Here is a 20,519-nt window from a genome sequence, read left to right on the forward strand (position 1 = left end):
GAACTCCATTCCTCTACCAATAAAAGCCAGTACGGCATATGCCTTCTTCACCGCACTATTTACCTGGGTGGCAACTTTCAAAGATCTGTGTACATGGACACCAAGATCTCTCTGCTCATCCACACTACCAAGTATCCGACCATTAGCCCAGTACCCCATCTTTTTGTTACTCTTACCAAAGTGAATCACCTCCCACTTACCTACATTGAACTCCATTTGCCACCTTTCTGCCCAGTTCTGCAGCTTATCTATATAATTCAACGTGTTAAGTAATTAATTTCAACAATTCCCTTCATGCAACAATGCATTCAGCATGAAAATTATTTAAAAGCAAATAAAACTTATTTAGTTGGATTGTATTCATTTTGTATTGTTCTTTTCTTGGTTTGACTTAACATTTACCCAATTCAAATAATCATATTGGTGATTTTTTGGACGGCATGGTTTAAATAAATAAGTTATTTGCAGAATACAAAAGTTGGGATTGAGTCAGGGATGCTGAGCTTAGGAGGGAAGCTGGGGAGTTAGTGTTTCAATGTTCATGTTGGTTTGGGCTCAAATAGCCGTGCTCTTTAGCAGACTCTACACCTGCTACTGGCTGTACTAAAATAAGTGTAAATTCAGGATAATCAGTTCAGATTCTCAAATGACAGGTCCCTGACCCGTAAGATACTGACCAAGTGGAAGCATCAGTAGGTGTTCCACCAGAGGGCACAACTTTGATTTTCAGTGCAAGTGAGATCACAACATTTTAATGCTGTTGCAGATCTCCATACTGTTAATAGTCTCACTGCTGTGAATCTTCAAGATTGGACTATTGTCAGTACAGGATGGAGCCTCCTACTGTTTATGTAGAACTTATGAATACCTTTCTTTCTTGAGGATGTATTTCAACATTGAAATAATTGTATAGTGTCTAATTTAAATTTTTAACTTAAGAAACAGGAACAGGATTTGGCCCCACCATTCGACAAGATTATTGTGGATCTATCCCAGGCCTCAACATGTCTTTTGTGCCAGCTCAGCATAGCCATCACGTTCCTCATGTTTGGAAAATCTATCCAGCTCTTCTTTTAAGTATTTTCAGTAACCTAGCATCCACAACTCTCGGGTAGTGAATTCCGGATACTTACTACCATCTCTAAGAAGAAATTCCTTTGCATCTCAAGTTTTAACGCGTGTCTCCTTTTTGTTACTATGTTCCCTATTTGAGTCCCCCACTAGTGGAAACATCTTCTTAACACCTACCCTGTCAAACCCCCTCAGAATCCTATATATTTCAATAGGATCACCACTCTGTTCTTCTAGACTTTCTAACAAATAAAGATGTAAATCCTTTCATTCCAGGACTAAGTCTAGGAATCTCCTTTTGACAGCTTCCAACGCCAGTATATTCTTCTTGAAATGATGGGAAACCAAAAGTGCAAAGACTCCAAATGCAGTCTCACCAACACCCTGTACAGTTGTAACAAGACTTCCTTGTTTTCAAACTCCAGAGCCCCAGCAAAAAAGGACAAAATTCTATTTGCTGCCTTAATTACTTGCTGCACTTTACACTAACTTCTTTGATTTCATGTCCATGAACACTCTGATCCCTCTGTCTGCACCTTTTTGGACTCTCTCTCCATTGAAATAAGAGCACATTGTGATACTTCTGACCAAAAGTGTGAGACCTCACATTTTCCACCATTAAACCCCATTTTTGCTTGCTCACTCACTCATCTGTATCTCCTTGCCGGTTTCTTATGTTTTCATCCACAACAAACCCTCCCACCTATCTTTATATCATTAGCAAATTTGGATACATTATGCTCTGCCCCTCTCCTCCAAATCATTAATATAGATTGTAAATAATTGAAAGCCTAGGACTGACACTTGTGACACTCCATTAGTCTTTCTATCCTGAAAAAGACCCATTAATTCTGACTCTTTTCTGTGTTAACCAATCCTCAAACCATCCTAATACTAATAGTGCGAGCTCCTTTCTTTTGCATTAACCTTTTATGTGTTACTTATTTAAAGCCTTCTAAAAAATCCAAATACACAACACTAGTTCTTTATTCAATTGTAGGAAGTGGGTGTGTCTGGCTGGGCTAGCATTTATTGTCTGTCCCGAGTTGCCTTTGAGAAAGTGGTGGTGAGCTACCTTCATGAACCGCTGCAGTCCAAGTACAGTAGGTACACCCATAATGCCCTTAGGAAGGAATTTGATTGCATTAATTTTGAATGCCTTGCTATTTTTTTCTTTAATAGTAGATTCTAGCCTTTTCCCAATAATAAATTGTTATGCTAACTAGCCTATAGTTTCCTGCTTTCATTACTCTCTCTCATCTTGAACAGGGGCATCATATTAGTACTTTCTGAATATTTGGACCAATGTCTCCACTGTGTGTGTAACAACTTTAAAATATTGGGATGTAGGCCATCGGGTCCTGGTAATTTATCTATTTTTAGTCCCGTTAGGTACTTTGTTCCTCATGATTGGAACTGTTATAAATTCTTTCCTCCATTTACCACCCTGTTTAGCTGTTAACTTTAGGATGCTTAGAGTGTCCTCCATCATAAAGACCAATGTAAAACATTGGTTTAAGTTATCTACTGTTTCCCTGATGTCCCTTATCAATTCCCCAGTTGCATCCTTTTTCACACTTACTTTGGCTACTCTTTCTTTTCTTATACCTTTAGAGACTGTTTCTGTTTGCTTTTATATTTCATGCCAATTTACTGTCGTAATCAATTTTCTCCTCCTCTTTTGATTTTTAGTCATCTGGTTCCAAACAGATGCCCAATTATCTGGTCTACCATTAGCTTTTACCATTTTATATGCCTTCATTTTTAATTGAACATTTCCTTGACCATCTTTGACCTCAGGTGGCTTATCCTGCTCATCAGGTTCTTCTCTTTGACAGGAATAAAATTTGGTGAGCTTTTTGAAATACCTGTTTAAATATCTGCCACTTCCTCTTTAGTTTATTTTCCCAGCTCATTGGAAACACATTTTCATACCTCTGTCATTGCCCTCATTTAAGATGATGACATTGGTTTGAAACTTGAATTGTTCTTTCTTAAACTGAATTTTAAATTCTATTATGTTGTGATTTTTCCCTGCAGCATCCTTACCTATGAGATCTTATTCATCCTACCTCACTAAACATTACTAAATTTAAAATAATCTGTTCCCAGGTAGGTTCTACAAAATGAAAATAAAGCAGAGTTCAGAAGAAGGGTCACCAAACTCAAAATATTAACGCTGTTTTCTCTTCACAGATGCTGTAGACTTGCTCAGTTTCTCCAGCAATTTCTCTTAAAGGATCTGCAACATACTGTTCTACGAAGCAATCCTTAATGTACTCCTTTAAAAAAAATGGCTTTACGTCATACTTGCCCAACTGATTTGTCCAGTCAATATGTAGATTAAAATCACCTGTGACAATTTGTCCAATGCACCTCTTAACATCTTTTAATTCTTTGTCCTACAGTGAGGCAACCCTTCAGCCTATAGATGACTCCCATCCATGATGCCTTTCACTTGCCATTCCTTATTTCCATCCAAACTGATTCCATAACATGATCTATTGCACCTATATCACTCTTTCCACCAAACTGATAAAGTCCTTTACTGACAAACCTATCCCATAGGTTTGTCAGTAAAGTTATTGAGTTACTAGCCTTGGTTATCCTGTAACCATGTCTCCGTACTAGCTTTCAAGTCACTTTCATGTATTTATATTTGTGCAGTCAACTCATGTATCTTATTGCAAATTGCTATGTGTAATCAGATAAACATCCTTAAGTTTTGACTTTTTACCACATCTCTTGCCATGGTTCTAATTTCTGCTACACTTTTCTGTGTATATTTTCTATCCCTTCCTGTGACACTGAATATCATGCACATCTCCACTAGCCTACACCTCTCCTCTCTTTCTTTTTCATTTTCTCTTTAACCTTTCTCTTGAATTGACCCCTTCTCACCATTAGTTTAACACCCAATCTATAACCGGAGTTATACAATCTGCCAGAACACTGGTCCCAACATAGTTCAGATGAGGACTGTTGCAATGGAATATTTCTCTTTCTCCAGTACTGGTGCCAGTGCCCCATGAATCAGAACTCATTTCTCCCACACTAATCTTTGAGTCACATTTAGTCCTCTAATCATCTTTACATATTTAAATGTAGCTCACTAGTGATCTGGAGTTATTTCTTTTGTGAATCTGTTTTAGCTCCAAGCTCTGCATAATGCCTCAAAAGGATCTCTTTCCTACTCCTATTTTGTTGGTATCTTTGTGCACTAATACAACTGAATTCTTCCTCTCCCAGTCCAAGTTCCTTTCCAGTGCACAAGAGATGTCCTGAAACATGGCACCGTGTAAGTAACTCAGCCTTTGGGCTACTCCCTTTAATGCAGAGAGCAGTATATATTCACTGAATAGTACCACTATATTTATTTTCCCCAAAAAAAACCCTCACTTGAATAGTGCTCTGGATCACAGTGCTGTGGCAGTCCACTCATTCTCCCTGCAGTCTGTGCTCTTGTCCATACTAGGGAAAAAAAACTTGTGCCTATTGGATAAAGGGACTGACTGAAGCTCCTCCAAAGTTAGATTGTATACCCCCATATTTGCTTAACTTTCAGCCACACCTTCCTGTCCCTGACCACAGATCAAATTAAATGTAGTGAATCTAAGGGGTGTGCCTGTCTTCTGAAACAGTGTCCAAGTGTCTATCTCTCTTGTGCTCGCTCGCTCTCTGCCCTGTGTTGCACTGTCCACAGCTCAGGCTGCCTCTTATCAACTCTAAGCCAGTTTCTCAAGCAGCCAACATTTGCTGCAGATGTGACCACAGTGGATTGCTCATCAGCTCCATGTACTACAACTGCAATACATCGTCTGCCCAGCATTTCTATACTATTAATTAATTTCAACATGAATTTCTTAACTGTAATTACATTGCCTGATTTAAACCAATTGGCTGATCAAAAGACATAAGAAGTATCCACCAATTATTTATTTTTTTCTTGTGATATTACACTGGTTCTTGAATAAACAAGTTGAAGAGGCTCTGTGCTGCCTGTTTTTATCTCCTGCTGTCATTGCCCTTCTCATGTAGGTCTGCTGTACTCTTTGCAACAGTGCTGATGTGTGCTTTCCTGTTGACTGAGAAGCTGCTGCTGATTCAGATCTTTCTCCTGCCCTATGAAGCTGTTGTCTCACTTTGTTTCTACTTCACAGTGATACTGATTTGCTGCACACTCCTTCTAGTCTGCTTTGCAGTCGTGCCAAATTGATGCACACACTTCCCAGTTTGTTTCCCACATACTGTATCCTGACTTGCTGCACAGTCTTTCTGGTCTGTTTCAATCTTATTCATCTCATTTATCTTTTGCACTCTTAAAAGTTTCAAATTAAAAGTCTTTCTTTTAACTTATCCTCCTTTTATATTTTTGTTCCAGTTTTTCATTTTTTCTTTCTATTTTCATCATCACACCTCTTATTTTTAAGGTCACTGGTATAACAAATGCATTAAAATATTTTGTAAAATCAGCAATAAGTTAAATGAAAGAAAACAATGACTGAGGCAGTATTTCATCCCCAACTCTGGCTCTCTTTCATCATCCTTCTCTTAAACTTCTCCCCCTCAAAAACCTTTGTACATTCTGTCTGACTCTGTAATTTGACTCTCATTCACACTTATTGCTTTTCATTGTTCACTTATTTCCTACTTTTAAATTTAATTGATTAAGGAGCTTTAAATCTAGCATTCAAAAAAATCAGCTATCTAGATGGACAGCTGAAATTTCCATATCAATGTCAACTAATACTTCAAACCATTGATCTGAACTCAAGTTTTAAAAGATTTCAATTTATTGTACTGGTCATATGATACACCCCTCCAGTGACTTCTGGAATGCATCAATCTGCAGTGGTACTGCTCTCTCTGTTTGCCTTCTGAAGCAAGGTTACTTTCAGACATGTCATTTCGTGTTTTCTTAATGCTAGCAAATCTGTGGTATATTTTGTACAGCAGAGAATAGTGTTATTGAAATGTATGCTACAACATCTTGCCTGTAGTCGTCAATTCTCTTTAAAAGTACAGGGATACAACAGCAGAGTTATATTGAAAGATTTCTGAAATGTGATGCACAGACATTTCTAGTGACAGAATATTCAACTACGTTTGGCAGTTGATATCATAACATGGAATTGTTATCTTAGTCATATAATGAAAAACAGTGACTGAAAAGCGTGACCATAAACTTTCCAATAGGATTTAAAGATTGTGCAAAGGAAGTGATATCCGAACTATTTATCCTATGTAGATAAATTATTAGAAATTGGCCAAATTCTTCATACTTTCATCCTGTGCATATATACCACGCTCACACAAACCGACCCATTAATGGAATAACCGCAATTTAACTAATTTCTTGCACACGGAAAATAATAATTTTTAGGGTATGCTATATAACAGTTCAGGAAAGTCAACGTTTCGAGCATAAGCTCTTCTTCAGGAATGTGATGAAGAGCTTATACTTGAAACGTCGACTCTCCTGCTTCTTGGATACTGCCTGACTGGCTGTGCTTTTCCAGTGCCACACTTTTTGACTCTGATCTCCAGCATCTGCAGTCCTCAATTTCTCCTGTATAAAAGTTCAACGTTGGAACTTCAACCTTTCCCTAAGAGATCTGTCTGTTATTCAGTCTCTTAACTAATACAGAGTTATCCCTCAAGCAGACCCATTGCAAATCGCCAATTGACTCTGCTGCAATAAAGTGAAAGGGCACAGGTTCAGCAAAGATTATGCACTTTTAATGCCTACATTCAGTATTTTTGGAAACTGGGTTGAAACCAGCAAAGAAAGTATCAATTACAGATTGAAAATGGTAAATGTAACTCAAAAGTTATGTTTGTATAATGCATCATTTTATAATCCAAAAAAATTCCAGAATGAGAAATTACTTGGTGTCAAGGAAACAGATTACTTCCAACAGGCTTCTGTTGATATTGAGCAATAACTTATGAAAGAGGATCAACCCACTTGTTAGTAGTTGTACTGACTTAAGTCACTGTAAACTGACTTGTGATATTTACGTTGACTGCAATTCTGTTTCATTGGAAGAGACAAAAAAACTAACATTAACTTGGAGCAGATTTTAAATCTGTTGTCTCAATTTTTTGCTAGAATTCTAAGTTGATGCTTTAATTTTTTTGATGTTTTACAGATTTAATTTTGTTCCTTTAGGCAGTTTATTCAAAACACGCTGCACAAACTGTAAACATGTAGCAGAGAATTACAGGAGTCCGATTTGTCCAGCTTTAGCCGGAAAAGGGTAATGACTTAATTGAATTAATTTTGAGATGCTTGTGATAATTCTGTGAAGCTGCTGAACATAGTGCAGCTTAGGAACCCAAATTGCAGTCATAGAGTTAGAGTCATAGAAATGTACAGCACAGAAACAGACCCGTTGGTCCAACTCGACCATATATCCTAAATTAATCTAGTCCCATTTGCCAGCACCTCTTATTCATGTACTCATCCAGATGCCTTTTAAATGTTGTAATTGTACCAGCTTCCATCACTTCCTCTGGCAGATCATTCCATACACGCACCACCCTTTTGCTTGAAATCATTGCCCCTTTGGTCACATTTAAATAGAAGAATACAGCGCAGTACCCTATGCCCTATAATTCTGGACCCCAACCCCCTTCCCCAACCTAGGGAAACAATTTGTCGATTTACACTATCCATGCCCCTTATGATTTTATAAACCTCTATAAGCTTAGGGTGTAGGTTTGCTCACTCAGCTGTAGGTTTGATATCCAGACATTTCATTACCTGGCTAGATAACATCATCAGAGGTGACCTCCAAGTGAAGCAAAGCTGTTGTCTCCTGCTTTCTATTTATATCTTTCTCCTGGATGGGGTTCCTGGGGTTTGTGGTGATGTCATTTCCTGTTTGTTTTCTGAGGGGTTGATAGATGGCATCTAGATCTATGTGTTTGTTTATGATATTGTGGTTGGAGTGCCAGGCCTCTAGGAATTCCACGAACACCAGCTAGCCACAAAAAGACACGACCCTCTCTCCCTCGTAGCCCTACACACGGATCTCAGCGAGCAAACCTACACCCTAAACCTCAACCTGAGCTACAAACCTTCACAAACCTTGCAAAAACCTCTATAAGCCTCCAAAGCTTCAGGGAAAACAGCCCCAGCCTTTTCACCCTCTCCATGTAATTAAACCCTTCAACCCTGGCAACATCCTTGTAAATCCTTTCTTAACCCTTTCAAGTTTGACAACATCTTTCCTGTAGGAGGGAGACCAAAATTGCACACACTATTCCAAACGTGGCCTAACCAATGTCCCGTACAGCCACAATATGACTTCCCAACTCCTATACTCAATACTCTGACCAATAAAGGAAAGCTACTTCAATGTCTTCTTCACTATCTTACGTACCTGAGACTCCACTTGCAAGGAACTATCAACTTGCACCTCAAGGTCTCTTTGCCTTCCTTCAGGGTTGGAATGCCACTTTTTGCTAGCATAACTGAAGAGATAAAAGATTAATACAAGCTCAAGTACTGGAAATCCTTTTCCAATCTTGAGCATGTTGTGTCCAATTCATGATTTTTTAAAAAGAGAATGCCAGCACTGTCCTGAATAATGAATTAGTGATCTCACTTTTGTGAGGTGAAATAAAGATCAACAAATAATTTCTTTGGAAATCTGAGTCAAACCTATTTACAGGAAGCAAAGATGAGATGTAAATTTGGCACATGTGCATTAAAATTCTGTGTGGTACGGTATTTGAAGGATACTGAAAATGTTGCTGTAATATGTGTATTTACATTTGTCTCATTTATTTCTAGTGCGCCAGATCCTGACACAGAAGATGCCAAAATTCCAGTTGAAGATCTTCCCAGGTAAATACATTTGTATCTTGACATGTTGATCAGAGGACCCATTGCTATTCACAATCTAACTGTATGCAACAGAAGAATTAAAACAGGAGTAGGTCATTGGGCTCCTCAAGCAGACTTTGTCACTTGATTAGATGACTCTTGATCTGATCTTGACTTTAACTCCACTTTCCTCTCTTCCCCACAAAACCTTTGATACCCCTGTCATCAACAATCTATCTGCCTCACCTTAAATATGTTCAATGACTTAGGCTCCACTCTTTACTGTGGAAGAGAATTCTACAGACTTCAACCCCACTGAGAAGAATTATTTCCTTAGTCTTAAATGGGCGATCACTAATTTTTAAATTATGTTCATAGTTCTAGATACTAGAAATGTTCTCAACATCTACCCTGTCAATGCTCTCAGGATCTTGTGTTTCAAAAAAAAATCACTTCTGAATTCCAATGTGTATAGGCCCAATCTGCTCAACCATTCCTCATAAACTAATCTCTGTATCCCAGGAATCAGTTAAGTGAATCTTTTCTGAACTCTTTCTAGTGCAGTGACGTTATTTAGAAAAAAAACTGGACACACCATACTCCAGATGTGATCTCATTAAGGCCCTATATAGCTGTAGCAATACTTACTACTTTTTTTACTCATTTATTTCCCTTGTAGTAAATGGCAACATTCCGTTTGCATTCCTAATCACTTGGTGTACCTGTGTATTAACTGCTTTTATACAAAACAAACACCAAGCTATTAAGTTATTGCAAATACTGTTCCTCCAGGGAAGAATTCATCAAACTAATTGACAAGAAAATCCAACCACCTCAAATGGTTTCCCTGCTTTTCTGCATCATATTTAGAATTGGCATAGAACAACTTGAATTTCTATGCCATCTTGTCATACTTCAGAACGTTTCAAAATGAATTGCATTGAAATTTCTGGTTTAAACTTGATCTAATGTTTTCAATATCCTGCTGGAGCACTGCCATAGTTCACTTTGCTGTGTAGCAAGATTATAACATCTGTTTATTCTGCAAGGAAGGCAAAGCATATGTTGCTTTTGCATACCTGGAGAATGGAATTGACAGAGGCCTGTGTATCAATTGCTTGGCTAGTTTGCTGGCAAAAGGTACATGATCTAGGGAGGATAAAAATTAAGGCAAGGAAGAGTTATCTTTGAGAAACAGTAAATTGACTCAAGTTAACAAGTTGTGATATAGCATACACTCTATTTCTCTGCATGTTTTAGTCCACAAACCACAGCCTAATTGGGCTTTCCACACCATAAAAGTAACCATCCTTCAATGGGTTCAGTCCCTTCCTCAGGAAATTTCTGTACCATGTTCCCATCTTCAAATATTTACTGAAGACTCACTGTTTTCATCACTCTTGCCTTCTTGACAGTCTTTGTTATTCTTTTCCTTAACTTTGTACCTTCTCTACCACCTACAGAGTGCTATATAGATAGTGAGTGCTGTTGAAGATCATTTAACCTTTCCCAGCAGATTAAATAAACTAAGAATATACAATTATGCACATGAAGCATTAAACACAAATATAAAGCTTTTCCTTGACTCAAAATGTTCTTATGTTAATTTATTTTTCTGTACAAATGCAACCTCATGTTACAGATGGATCAGTGGAACATAGTGCTACTGTAGAAGGAGAAAGTAGTTTCATGTAGTTGTTTCTAAAGGCTGGACTTCTGTCGTGACGCAGTAGGATGTCACGAAAGGATTGGCCAGGAGTTCTGTCCCTATTCTGCTCTCCCCTTTCGGGGTTTCCATCTGTTAATTTGTGGCAGTGATTACCAGGGTCTTCTGGAAGTTGATGCGAACAATCTGTTGAGAGTGCGGAATAGTTCTTCCCTACAAGTGGAGCAAAATAGAACTATGGCCCGGATCTTCTAGAATTGGATAGTCGGAGACCAGGCATACCCTGAAAGATATATATTGGGACCTTACGGAAGTTCTAATGCACTGACCAGACTGGAACTCCCTATAAATATGTCCAACTCTGTGTTAGCTTCAGAGATTTCATAAGGTTCCAACTGACTTAGTAGTTGGTCAGAATATGTTAGGAAGATTAAAATCTCTAACTTCTTACTGACCATAAAGCCAACGCATCACCACTGAGCATCCGCGCCAAACACTCTGACATTTTGTTCACGCTCTCTGACACACAAACCCTCCTGTACCCCCACCCATAGCCATTGCTACGGCTTACTAGACTGTTTCTGCTATGAAGGCAAATCCAACCGGCAAACTCCTGCAAATGTAAGTAGGGATTTTTTTTGTCTAATCTTTGTTGGTCCAGATCTGAAGAGGTGAACTACTATATAACGCTAAAGAATTGTTGGGTTGAAGAGTTTAATTTTTTTGTATTATTCCTTAAGGTGTGAAGAATTTGGTTGTAATGGTCTACTTCGTCCACATGTGGTGTGGTTTGGAGAGACTTTAGATTCTGATATCCTGATGGAAGTGAACAAGGAGCTTGAGATCTGTGACCTTTGTCTTATAGTAAGTATATAGCTTCTTAAGCTATTGTTTTCTTAATGTGATCCACACTCAATTAGAACGTTGAGTCCATGTTTTCTTGTACTAACGTCCATCAACAAGTGCAAGAGCAAATGGCTTATGTTTGACCCAATAAACTGGTAGCATGTCAAAAAGGGGTCTTGTGTTCAGGAGTACAAGCAATGTTTATCTGGAGCTCTTGTAATATACATGTAGGAGACACCAGACACTGCTCCAAATCTGGCTTTCATGTGGGGCCTAGTTGCTTTTTTAATTATGGCTGTGATCAGAGGAGAGGTCAATGACATTCTTCTCTTGATCTTTGGATATAAATATTTGTTCAAACTATCTACGTCTGCGCTTAAGCTTCAATTGCTTGTCTCTCCCCAGTCCTTACCTCTCCTTCTACAACCTTCCTTTGACCCCCCCCTCCTGTGCTAGTCATCCTTTAAAGATATTGTTTACAACATTTATTGCTTCATCTTCCCTCATGATGCATTGAGCCACTTTCAATGCCTACAAACATTTATTCAAGGAATTTAACTAACCCTTTTACACTAATTTATTGTTTGCATTTCTAATTTGCAGTTACCTAAAAAGTTTAAATACTGTAGGATCAGACTTTTCCTTCCATCTTTTACTAAAAGGGACTGTAACATAACTTGGCCTTTCAAAAATGCCCTTTATTGAAATGCTTGTGTTTCAAACTGCCTGTTTATGGAAATCCAATTAAATTCCCTGATGTTTCTTCCTTATGGAGAATCTCACTTTATCCAGTATCAACACACGATGGTCAGTGTCTATTGTACTTTTCAGTGGCACAACATGTAGCTGGCTTATCCTAGAAATGAATATTTGTGCCAATTCTTGCAGTGCTTGTTTTAAAAGCAAAACTCAATGACAAACAAACATAACATGAAATTATGCAATTATACTATCTGATGAAATAACTTTAAATAAAGCTTTATTTCTCTGACTGGCTAACTATTGAACAGGAAAGGAAATTTAAATATCTTACATATGCAGTAGCAGAAACCTCATTTTTTTTATCTCACCCAGAACCTAAGATGCAAAGTGCAAAATATAATTCTTTAGCAGCACAATGGCTCAGTGGTTAGCACTGCAACAAAATAGTACCAGGGACTCTGGTTCAATTCCACCTTTGGGGGACTGTTTGTGTCGAGTTTGCACATTCTCCCCGTGTCTGTGTGGGTTTTCATCAAGTGCTCAGGTTTCCCCCCTAGTTCAAAGATATGCAGGTTAGGTGGATTGGCCATGTTAAATTTCCCTAGTGTCCAGGGATTTGCAGGTTAGGTGGATTAGCAAGGGTAATGGAGGGTTACAAGGACAGGGTAGGGGTGTGCGTCTGCGTGAGATTCTTTTCGAAGGGACAGTGTGGACTTGGTAGGCCGAATGGCATGCTTCCACACTGTAGCGATTCTATGAATCAAACTGATCATGCTACATATATCACTGATATTTCAATGCCCTCATCTTCTGTTCTAAACAATGTCTCTAAGTTTTATTTCCAAGATGTATATTTTGTATACTTCCCTGGAGGCTTAGTAGATTTATCCGGTGAATGTGGTGCAATATATTGCTCAATGTACCGAATTCTCAGGAGGCGTCATGCACTTCATTCTGCCGTTGAGGGCAGATGTGCATTTTTCTTCCTGTTAACTACTTCCTAAACAAATCCCTGTCCATGGCAATAAGTTGCCTTCATTTCCGTGGGCTTCCACTTTTCCTAATGATCTTGTGTGGAGTGTTATTAAATGCCTTCTGAAAGTTTTTAATATTCTTGGACCCTGCAATAGTGACCTCTTCAGCAAGGTGAACGTTTTGAAACAAACTTGACTTGGCCTTGACAAATCCATGCTGCTGTCTAAGTGCTCTGCCCTCTGACCCTGAAACCAACTTAAAGGGCAAGGTTAACAGCTTAATTGAGCAGCAAAAGCAATGCTGCCGTTTACCCCAGTACTTCACAGTGAGGATTCTAATTACTAAATGGTATTGGCCCTGAAGCAGGTAGCCAGCAAACATTTTACACCAAAAGCTCGTATGAATACTGACCACACGTGACAAAAATAATGACTGAAAAATCTACAAGGAGTGAATGCCTTTAGAAGGGGATGAAAGAAACTTGACCAGTATCAAGAAGTTACACTCCATCATTTGAAATCCAGTTTAAAATGGACAGTCAAGTATTATAGTCACAAAACTGAAGCCATTAACCACTTGTATTACCAATTTCAAAGTTGCCAGTTATAGTATCACATGTCCTCATTTTATGTTTGGGCAGCAACATTTCGAGTCCAGTGTTTAATTAGCAAGCCAAGGATTAATATCAATGCTGCAAATTCCTGTGGCTGCAAGTCTGCAAGTTTTCCCTTCCCCACTTGTTTAAACATCTGCCACTAGCTGATTTTCTGGAGTCACAGATTATCCATCCAACTCAGGCTGACATTAATTTTTACGGAGAGTCTCATCTGAAATGCTTTCTGAAACAAACAAAAAAGCCACAATTGGTGATTACACTGGCTAGCCTGAGATAAATAATCATGGAGGCAATGGAGAAGTATCACACTGAGGTTGGTTTAGCTTACATTGATAACGTAAGAAATAAGCATAGGTCAATTTGCCCCACAAGGTTTCTCTGCTTGTAGTGCAATAATGGCTGAACTTCTTCCTTCTTATCTTCTCTCAGTTGTCATTGTTTGTGACATAATGCATCCAACATTGTGGACTGATCGGATTCATACAAACTTGTCAATTATAACTTGTAGGGTCAAAATGTTCAATGCAATATTTTTATCTCTATCAGAGTACAAGTTCCTGTGCAATACCAAAGTTTTCATTGGTACACAAAATACCCTATATCGTGTGGTCAAATGCTAAGTGCTAGAGAAACTCGGCTGGTCTGGCAGTATTTGTAGAGAGAGAAATAAAGTTAACATTTCCGCTCCGATAAGTGTTATTCAGAACCCATGTGAGACCCACTCTGCTCCAAACTTCCAGCAAAGGTTCTATGTCTAATGTTTAGCACTGATATTCCAATAAGAAAACAGTTGGAAACTGTTTAATTGGGGAATTGTTGTTTCTCTTTCCACCAGTTAAGATCTGAATTTGAATCCAGCCTGACTGAGATTCTTTACTTTTTCATTACAATTGTAAAAATTCCAAATGAAATGGTTTTGAAGGGTTTCAACCATTGCTCGATGTGGATTGATGACAGTATTTCTTGAATTTGGCAATCTCACTTTGGCTATAAAGATGGCTCATGTAGGAAATGATTTAAATAAAACCTACTGGTGCAACAGAGAGGACTCAATGTTAGTGTTGTGTTTTTGGCAGATTAGATGGCGTATTTTATTTCTAATTTGCACTACATTTGCTATTCTCAAACCTTTTTTTCCACCAACCACTTCAGCAGGACAAAAGATCCTGGTGACTACCTGTTGGTCCTGCCTACCTGCAGTTGTTTGCCACCTCAAAAATCTGGAAAATGGTATTGATATAGTTAGATCTTTGTTGACTGCATCTACATGATGGACCAAATGGCCACCTTTTGTACCATAAATGTCTGAGTTTGAGTCTTGTATCTTTTTGGAGGCATGGCACTGTTTTTGATGAGATGTTGCTGAGTTGATGTCTGATTCCAAGCTACAGAGTTTCAGTCTTGAGTCAGGCATCACGTTCAGTCGGTGACTCATTTTGTCTTATGAAATCTTCTACAGCAAATTAGTCTTGCCCCAGTTTCATACAGTGCAGGGAAGTTTGCTTAACCAGATGTTCTACATTTTCTTTTCAAGGTTGGGACCTCGTCAATCGTTTATCCTGCAGCATTGTTTGCTCCCCAAGTAGCTGCAAGGGGTGTGCCAGTAGCAGAGTTCAATACTGTTGTCACAGATGCCACCACAAAATTCAGGTATGTCAATTAATCCAGCGCTATATCTTTGCTAAGCATGTTCGTGTTTTAGTCTACTAGGATGAAGGGAGTCCGTCCTGTCCAGGCAATGGCATGATTGCTTTGCTTCTGTAGAATATAGGAACAGGAATAGGTCATTCAGTCCCTTGAGCATGTTCCGCCATTTAATGAGATCATGGCTGATTTGTAGCCTAACCCATATGCCTTTGACCCATATCTCTCAATACCTTTGCTTAACAAAAATCTATCTTATCTCTTAATTTTAAATTAACTACTAGTTAGGATAGTGTGGAGGATTATCAGAAGATACAACGGTGAGAAGGATTGTCAGAGGATACAGCAGGATATGGATCAGTTGGAGGTTATGGCAGAAAAATGACAGATGGAGTTTAATCCAGTCAAGTGTGAGGTGATGCATTTTGGAAAATCAGGTACTGGTGGAACTTATACAGTGAATGGCAGAACCCTGAAGAGTATTACAATGCAGAGGGATCTGAATATACAGGTTCACACATCACTAAAAATGGCAGCACAGGTGGATAAAGTAGTAAAAAAGGCCTTGGCATACTTACCTTCATTGGAAGGGGCATTGGTGTAAGGTTAGGCAAGTTATGCTGCAGCTTTATAGAACTTTAGTTGGGCCACACCTGGAATATTGCAGACAGTTCTGGTCACCATACTACCAGAAGGATGTGGATGCTTTGGAGAAGGTGCAGAAAAGTTTTACCAGGATGTTGCCTGGTCTGGGGGATTTTATCTATGAAAGAAGGTTGGATACAATGGGTTTGGAATGCAGGAGGTTCAAGGGCAACCTGATAGAAGGTTATAAGGTTGTAAAGGCAAGGATAGAGTGGAAAGTATGAGGGTTTTTCCCAGGCTGAAGGGGTCAGTTACTGGGGGGTACAGGTTCAAGGTGCGGCAGGGAGGGGAGAGTTTAAAAGAGATGTGCGAGGCAGGCTTTTCACACAAAGGGTGGTGAGTGCCTGGAATGTACTGCTCGAGAAGGTGGTGGAAGCAGACACAATAGCAGCATTCGAGAAACACTGGGATGAATACATGAATAGGGAGGGAATAGAAGGATACAGATCCTGTCAGTGAAGACAGTCGTGGTATGGAAGGGCAAAATGTGATGATGCAAGCTTGAACAGCCAAAGGGTCTGTTCCTGTGCCATATTGTTCTTTGTTTCTTCTGTTCTTTAACAACTGATCTAGCATAGCTGCTGTTTGTGGAAGAGAGTTACAAACCTCTACCACCCTCTGTGTGTAGAAATGCTTCCAATCGTCTCTCCTGAACAGTCTAGCCCTAATTTTCAGACTCTGCCCCCTGGTTTTAGAATCTCCAACCAGTGAAATTAGTTTAATGTTATCTGCACCGCCTTTTCCTGTTGCTATCTTGAAGACTTTGATCAGATTACCCCTTAGACTTCTAAATTCTACAGAAAACACCTAATTTGTATAATCTCTCTTCATAATTTATAACTTAATCCTCAGGTCCAGATATCATTCTTATAAGCCTAAGTTGTACTTCCTCCAAGATCAATACTCCTCCAAGACCCTTCCTAAAGTGTGATGCCCAGATCTGCTCGTGTATTCTAAACAGGGTTTTCTGACGTGTAACTTTTGCCTCTGTGTATTCCAGTCCTATAGATTTTGGATGTAGGTTTGCTCGCTAAACTGAAAGGTTCATTTCCAGATGTTTTATTACCTTACTAGGTAACATCTTCAGTGGACGTCATGCGAAGCAATCCTGAAACTTCCTGCTTTCTGTTTATATGTTTGGGTTTCTTTGGGTTGGTGATGTCATTTCCTTTGGTGATGTTATTTCCAGTGGTGAAGTCACTTCCGGTTCCTTTTCTCAGGGCTTGGTAGATGGGGTCTAACTTGACGTGTTTGTTGATAGAGTTCCGGTTGGAATGCCATGCTTCTAGGAATTCTCATGCATGTCTTTGTTTGGCTCGTCCTAGGATGGATGTATTGTCCCAGTCGAAGTGATGTCCTTCCGCATCAGTATGTGAGGATACTAGTGAGAGAGGGTCATGTCTTTTTGTGGCTAGTTGGTGTTCATGTATCCTGGTGGCTAGTTTTCTGCCTGTTTGTCCAATGTATTGTTTGTTGCAGTCCTTGCACGATATTTTATAAATGACGTTAGTTTTGCTCATTGTCTGTTCAAGTTCATTAGCTGCTGTTTTTGTGTGTTGGTGGGTATCCAATGAACACAGTCCGCCGATTTCTCAGCAACAAACCCAAACAAGCAGACAAAACACGTCCAGAAACCCTAGCCACTCTCCCCTACATCAAAGACATCTCGGAAATGACTGCCAGACGACTCAGACCCCTTTGCATCGTGGTAGCCCACAAACCCGCCAAACTTGCTTATGTTGAATTCCATCTGCTGCACTTTTGCTCATTCACCAAGTCTGTCAGTATCCCTTTGTATTCGTATGCTATCATCTACAGTCTACAATACTGCCTAATTTGTATCTTCAGCAAATTTGGATAATTGACTTCCAATGCCATGAGGAAAGTGAAGACTGCAGGTGCTGGAGATCAGGCTCAAAGAGTGTGGTACTGGAAAAGTACAGCCAGTCAGGCAACATCCAAGGAGCAGGAGAGTCGACATTTCGAGCATTGCTGATGAAGAGTTTAAGATTAGATTAGACTAGATTACTTACAGTGTGGAAACAGGCCCTTCAGCCCAACAAGTTCACACCGAGTCTCTGAAGAGCAAGCCACCCAGACCCTTTCCCCTACATTTACCCTTCACCTAACACTACGGGCAATTTAGCATGGCCAATTCACCTGACCTGCACATCTTTGGACTGTGGGAGGAAACCGGAGCACCCGGAGGAAACCCACGCAGACATGCGGAGAATGTGTAAACTCCACACAGACACTCGAGGTGGGAATTGAACCCAGGTCTCTGGCGCTGTGAGGCAGCAGTGCTAACCACTGTGCCACACAGCTTGAAATGTCGACTCTCCTACTTCTGAGATGCTGCCTGACCGGCTGTGCTTTTCCAGCACCACAATTGCCAGTGCCATTATCCAAGTTGTAAATGTAAGATGATGTGATTCTCAATAGTTTGATGAGATTAGGATTTCGAACTCACAAAACAGCAGCACATGTTCAGGAGGGGGTGATGCAAGGCTCCACAAAGAATGGAGGACAAAATCCAGATGTTGAGTACTCAATGGGTAGGTACAGAAAACGTATTTCCTCTGGTCGGGAAATCAGTAGTGTGCAGACATTCACACAAATATCAACCTTTCTGTTACCTCATCAAAAATCTCAATCAACATAGTTACATAGAATGTAAAAACAGAAAGTTCTGGAAACAGCTGGTCAGCACTAATGGTTAAAGAAAATGAATATATCAGGTAGATGACCTTGTATCACAGATGCAGCCAGGCTTGTTGAATATTTCTCAGAAATTTATTTTAAGATTTCTAACATGCATTGTCTTTTGTTTTTATGTTAGTAGTTAAATGTAATGTGCCTTTAACAAAATTCTGTTTACTTTCCTTAATTAATCCATACTTGTCCAAGTGACTGTTCATTTTGCCACAGATTATTATTTCTAAAGGTTTTCCCCCAATTGAGGTGAAATTGATTAGCTTATGGTTGCTGGGTTGATTCTTGTTTCTTTGCTGAACGTGGGCAATAACATTTGCAGTTCTCTGGAATCACCTTCATATCGAAGGAGGATCGGAAGGTTGTGACCAGTACCTCCATCCTTACTTCTCTCAGCATGCTTGGACGCATACAGTCTTGGCGATTTGTCAACTTTAAGCACTTTACTAAAGAGCACTTTTACAAATTCTGTAATAAGTACCACTCAATCCTATGACCTATGTATGACCCTTCTGTTTTATCATGAATTTGGTGGCACCCACTTCCTTGTTACAAACACATATCAAGTACTCATTAGCCTTTTCTTTGCTTGACTCCATTTGATCTCTAATTGCCATCAACCCTCTCCTTACTACTTGTCTAGTAGATGCATGCAGATCTCATCCTTGATGACTGCTCCTGTCTGATTGCTATTCTTGCAGGAAATGTTGGTTCCTGGTCTTAAATTACCTACAACCTTGTTTGCATTTATCTCCAATCTAAGATCTAATCCCTTCCCTGTATCTCCTTTTCACAATCTGATTCACCTAGTCTTCTTTCCTTTTGTAAGCTTCTTCTCTACCATCAGTCTCCAAAAACCCTTTCCACTGTATCCTTGTTTGTTGCATCCTTCAAATCCAATCATGCCTTCCTGTCACTCCTCCACCTGTTGTCCCAGGAGATAAATTGGTTTAATTGATGGTATATGTTTGTCTTTACAGATATTATTTTCCAGGCCCATGTGGAACAACACTACCGCCAGCACTTGCTCGTCATGAAAGTGAAGTAATTTTTTAAGGAACTTGAACACATATTCAGAAGTCTTTTCAAATAATATGAGTAGGTCAAGTGACGTTATCAAATTCAGCACTTTAAAAAGAATTGTGGTGCTTTCAGCGATAAGAAATCAGGTCACTGCTTGAATGACAAAGGACTTTTAATGACTCATGAATTTAATTACATGATTAATTGTATTGTTCTTCTTTTGAATTTATGAAGTAGTCCTTTTTAAATGCCTGTCAGCTGAATAGGACTGAGAACATTCAATCATTGTACAGAAATGCCTATAAATAAAACAATTTAAAAATATAAAGTGTGGATAACCTCAATTTAATTCATGTCAGCTTCACTCCAATTTCTATCTGAAAACAGGTGGTATTTCTCTGCTCAGTTAGTGTACTTTGCAAAGATTTAAATTCCCAAGAATTAGTTTTAAAACAGTTTTTTTTAAATGTTGTAACTTGTATAAAATTAAATGCAGGTTGTTTCAATTATTTTTAAATATTTTTTTCAGCTGAACCTGAGTATATTATGAATTGTTTAGAGATTTTACAACTTTAACAGAAATTAAAGAAAATTTCTAAATAGGAAAGTAAGGAAAAAGTTAAATTTTGAGATTTTTTAAAAAAAAAGCTCCTTGATGATATGCTTTATTCACCTTCATTGTCCAGTAATTTTGAAATGACAATATTAAAAGCAAAATGTTGAAAAAAATTGGAGATTCACCTAATAATCTGCAATAATGAGTAGAATGGGTTCTTTTTGATTAT

At 38.9% G+C, this 20,519-nt stretch overlaps 1 protein-coding gene across 1 annotated transcript in view; it reads left to right on the forward strand.

The window, feature by feature from the left end:
- The window catches only part of sirt5 (sirtuin 5), a 36,003-nt gene extending 15,941 nt beyond the window's left edge, over window positions 1–20,062 (forward strand). The window contains exons 5-9 of the mRNA XM_043719040.1: window positions 7,244–7,331; window positions 8,873–8,926; window positions 11,312–11,435; window positions 15,245–15,360; window positions 19,692–20,062. Coding sequence (XP_043574975.1) covers window positions 7,244–7,331; window positions 8,873–8,926; window positions 11,312–11,435; window positions 15,245–15,360; window positions 19,692–19,767 — 458 coding nt within the window. The 3' untranslated portion in view covers window positions 19,768–20,062. The remainder of the gene's footprint in view (window positions 1–7,243; window positions 7,332–8,872; window positions 8,927–11,311; window positions 11,436–15,244; window positions 15,361–19,691) is intronic.
- Window positions 20,063–20,519: the final 457 nt, after the last annotated feature.

Source organism: Chiloscyllium plagiosum, chromosome 29 (assembly GCF_004010195.1).
Source record: "Chiloscyllium plagiosum isolate BGI_BamShark_2017 chromosome 29, ASM401019v2, whole genome shotgun sequence".
Lineage (NCBI taxonomy): Eukaryota > Metazoa > Chordata > Chondrichthyes > Orectolobiformes > Hemiscylliidae > Chiloscyllium > Chiloscyllium plagiosum.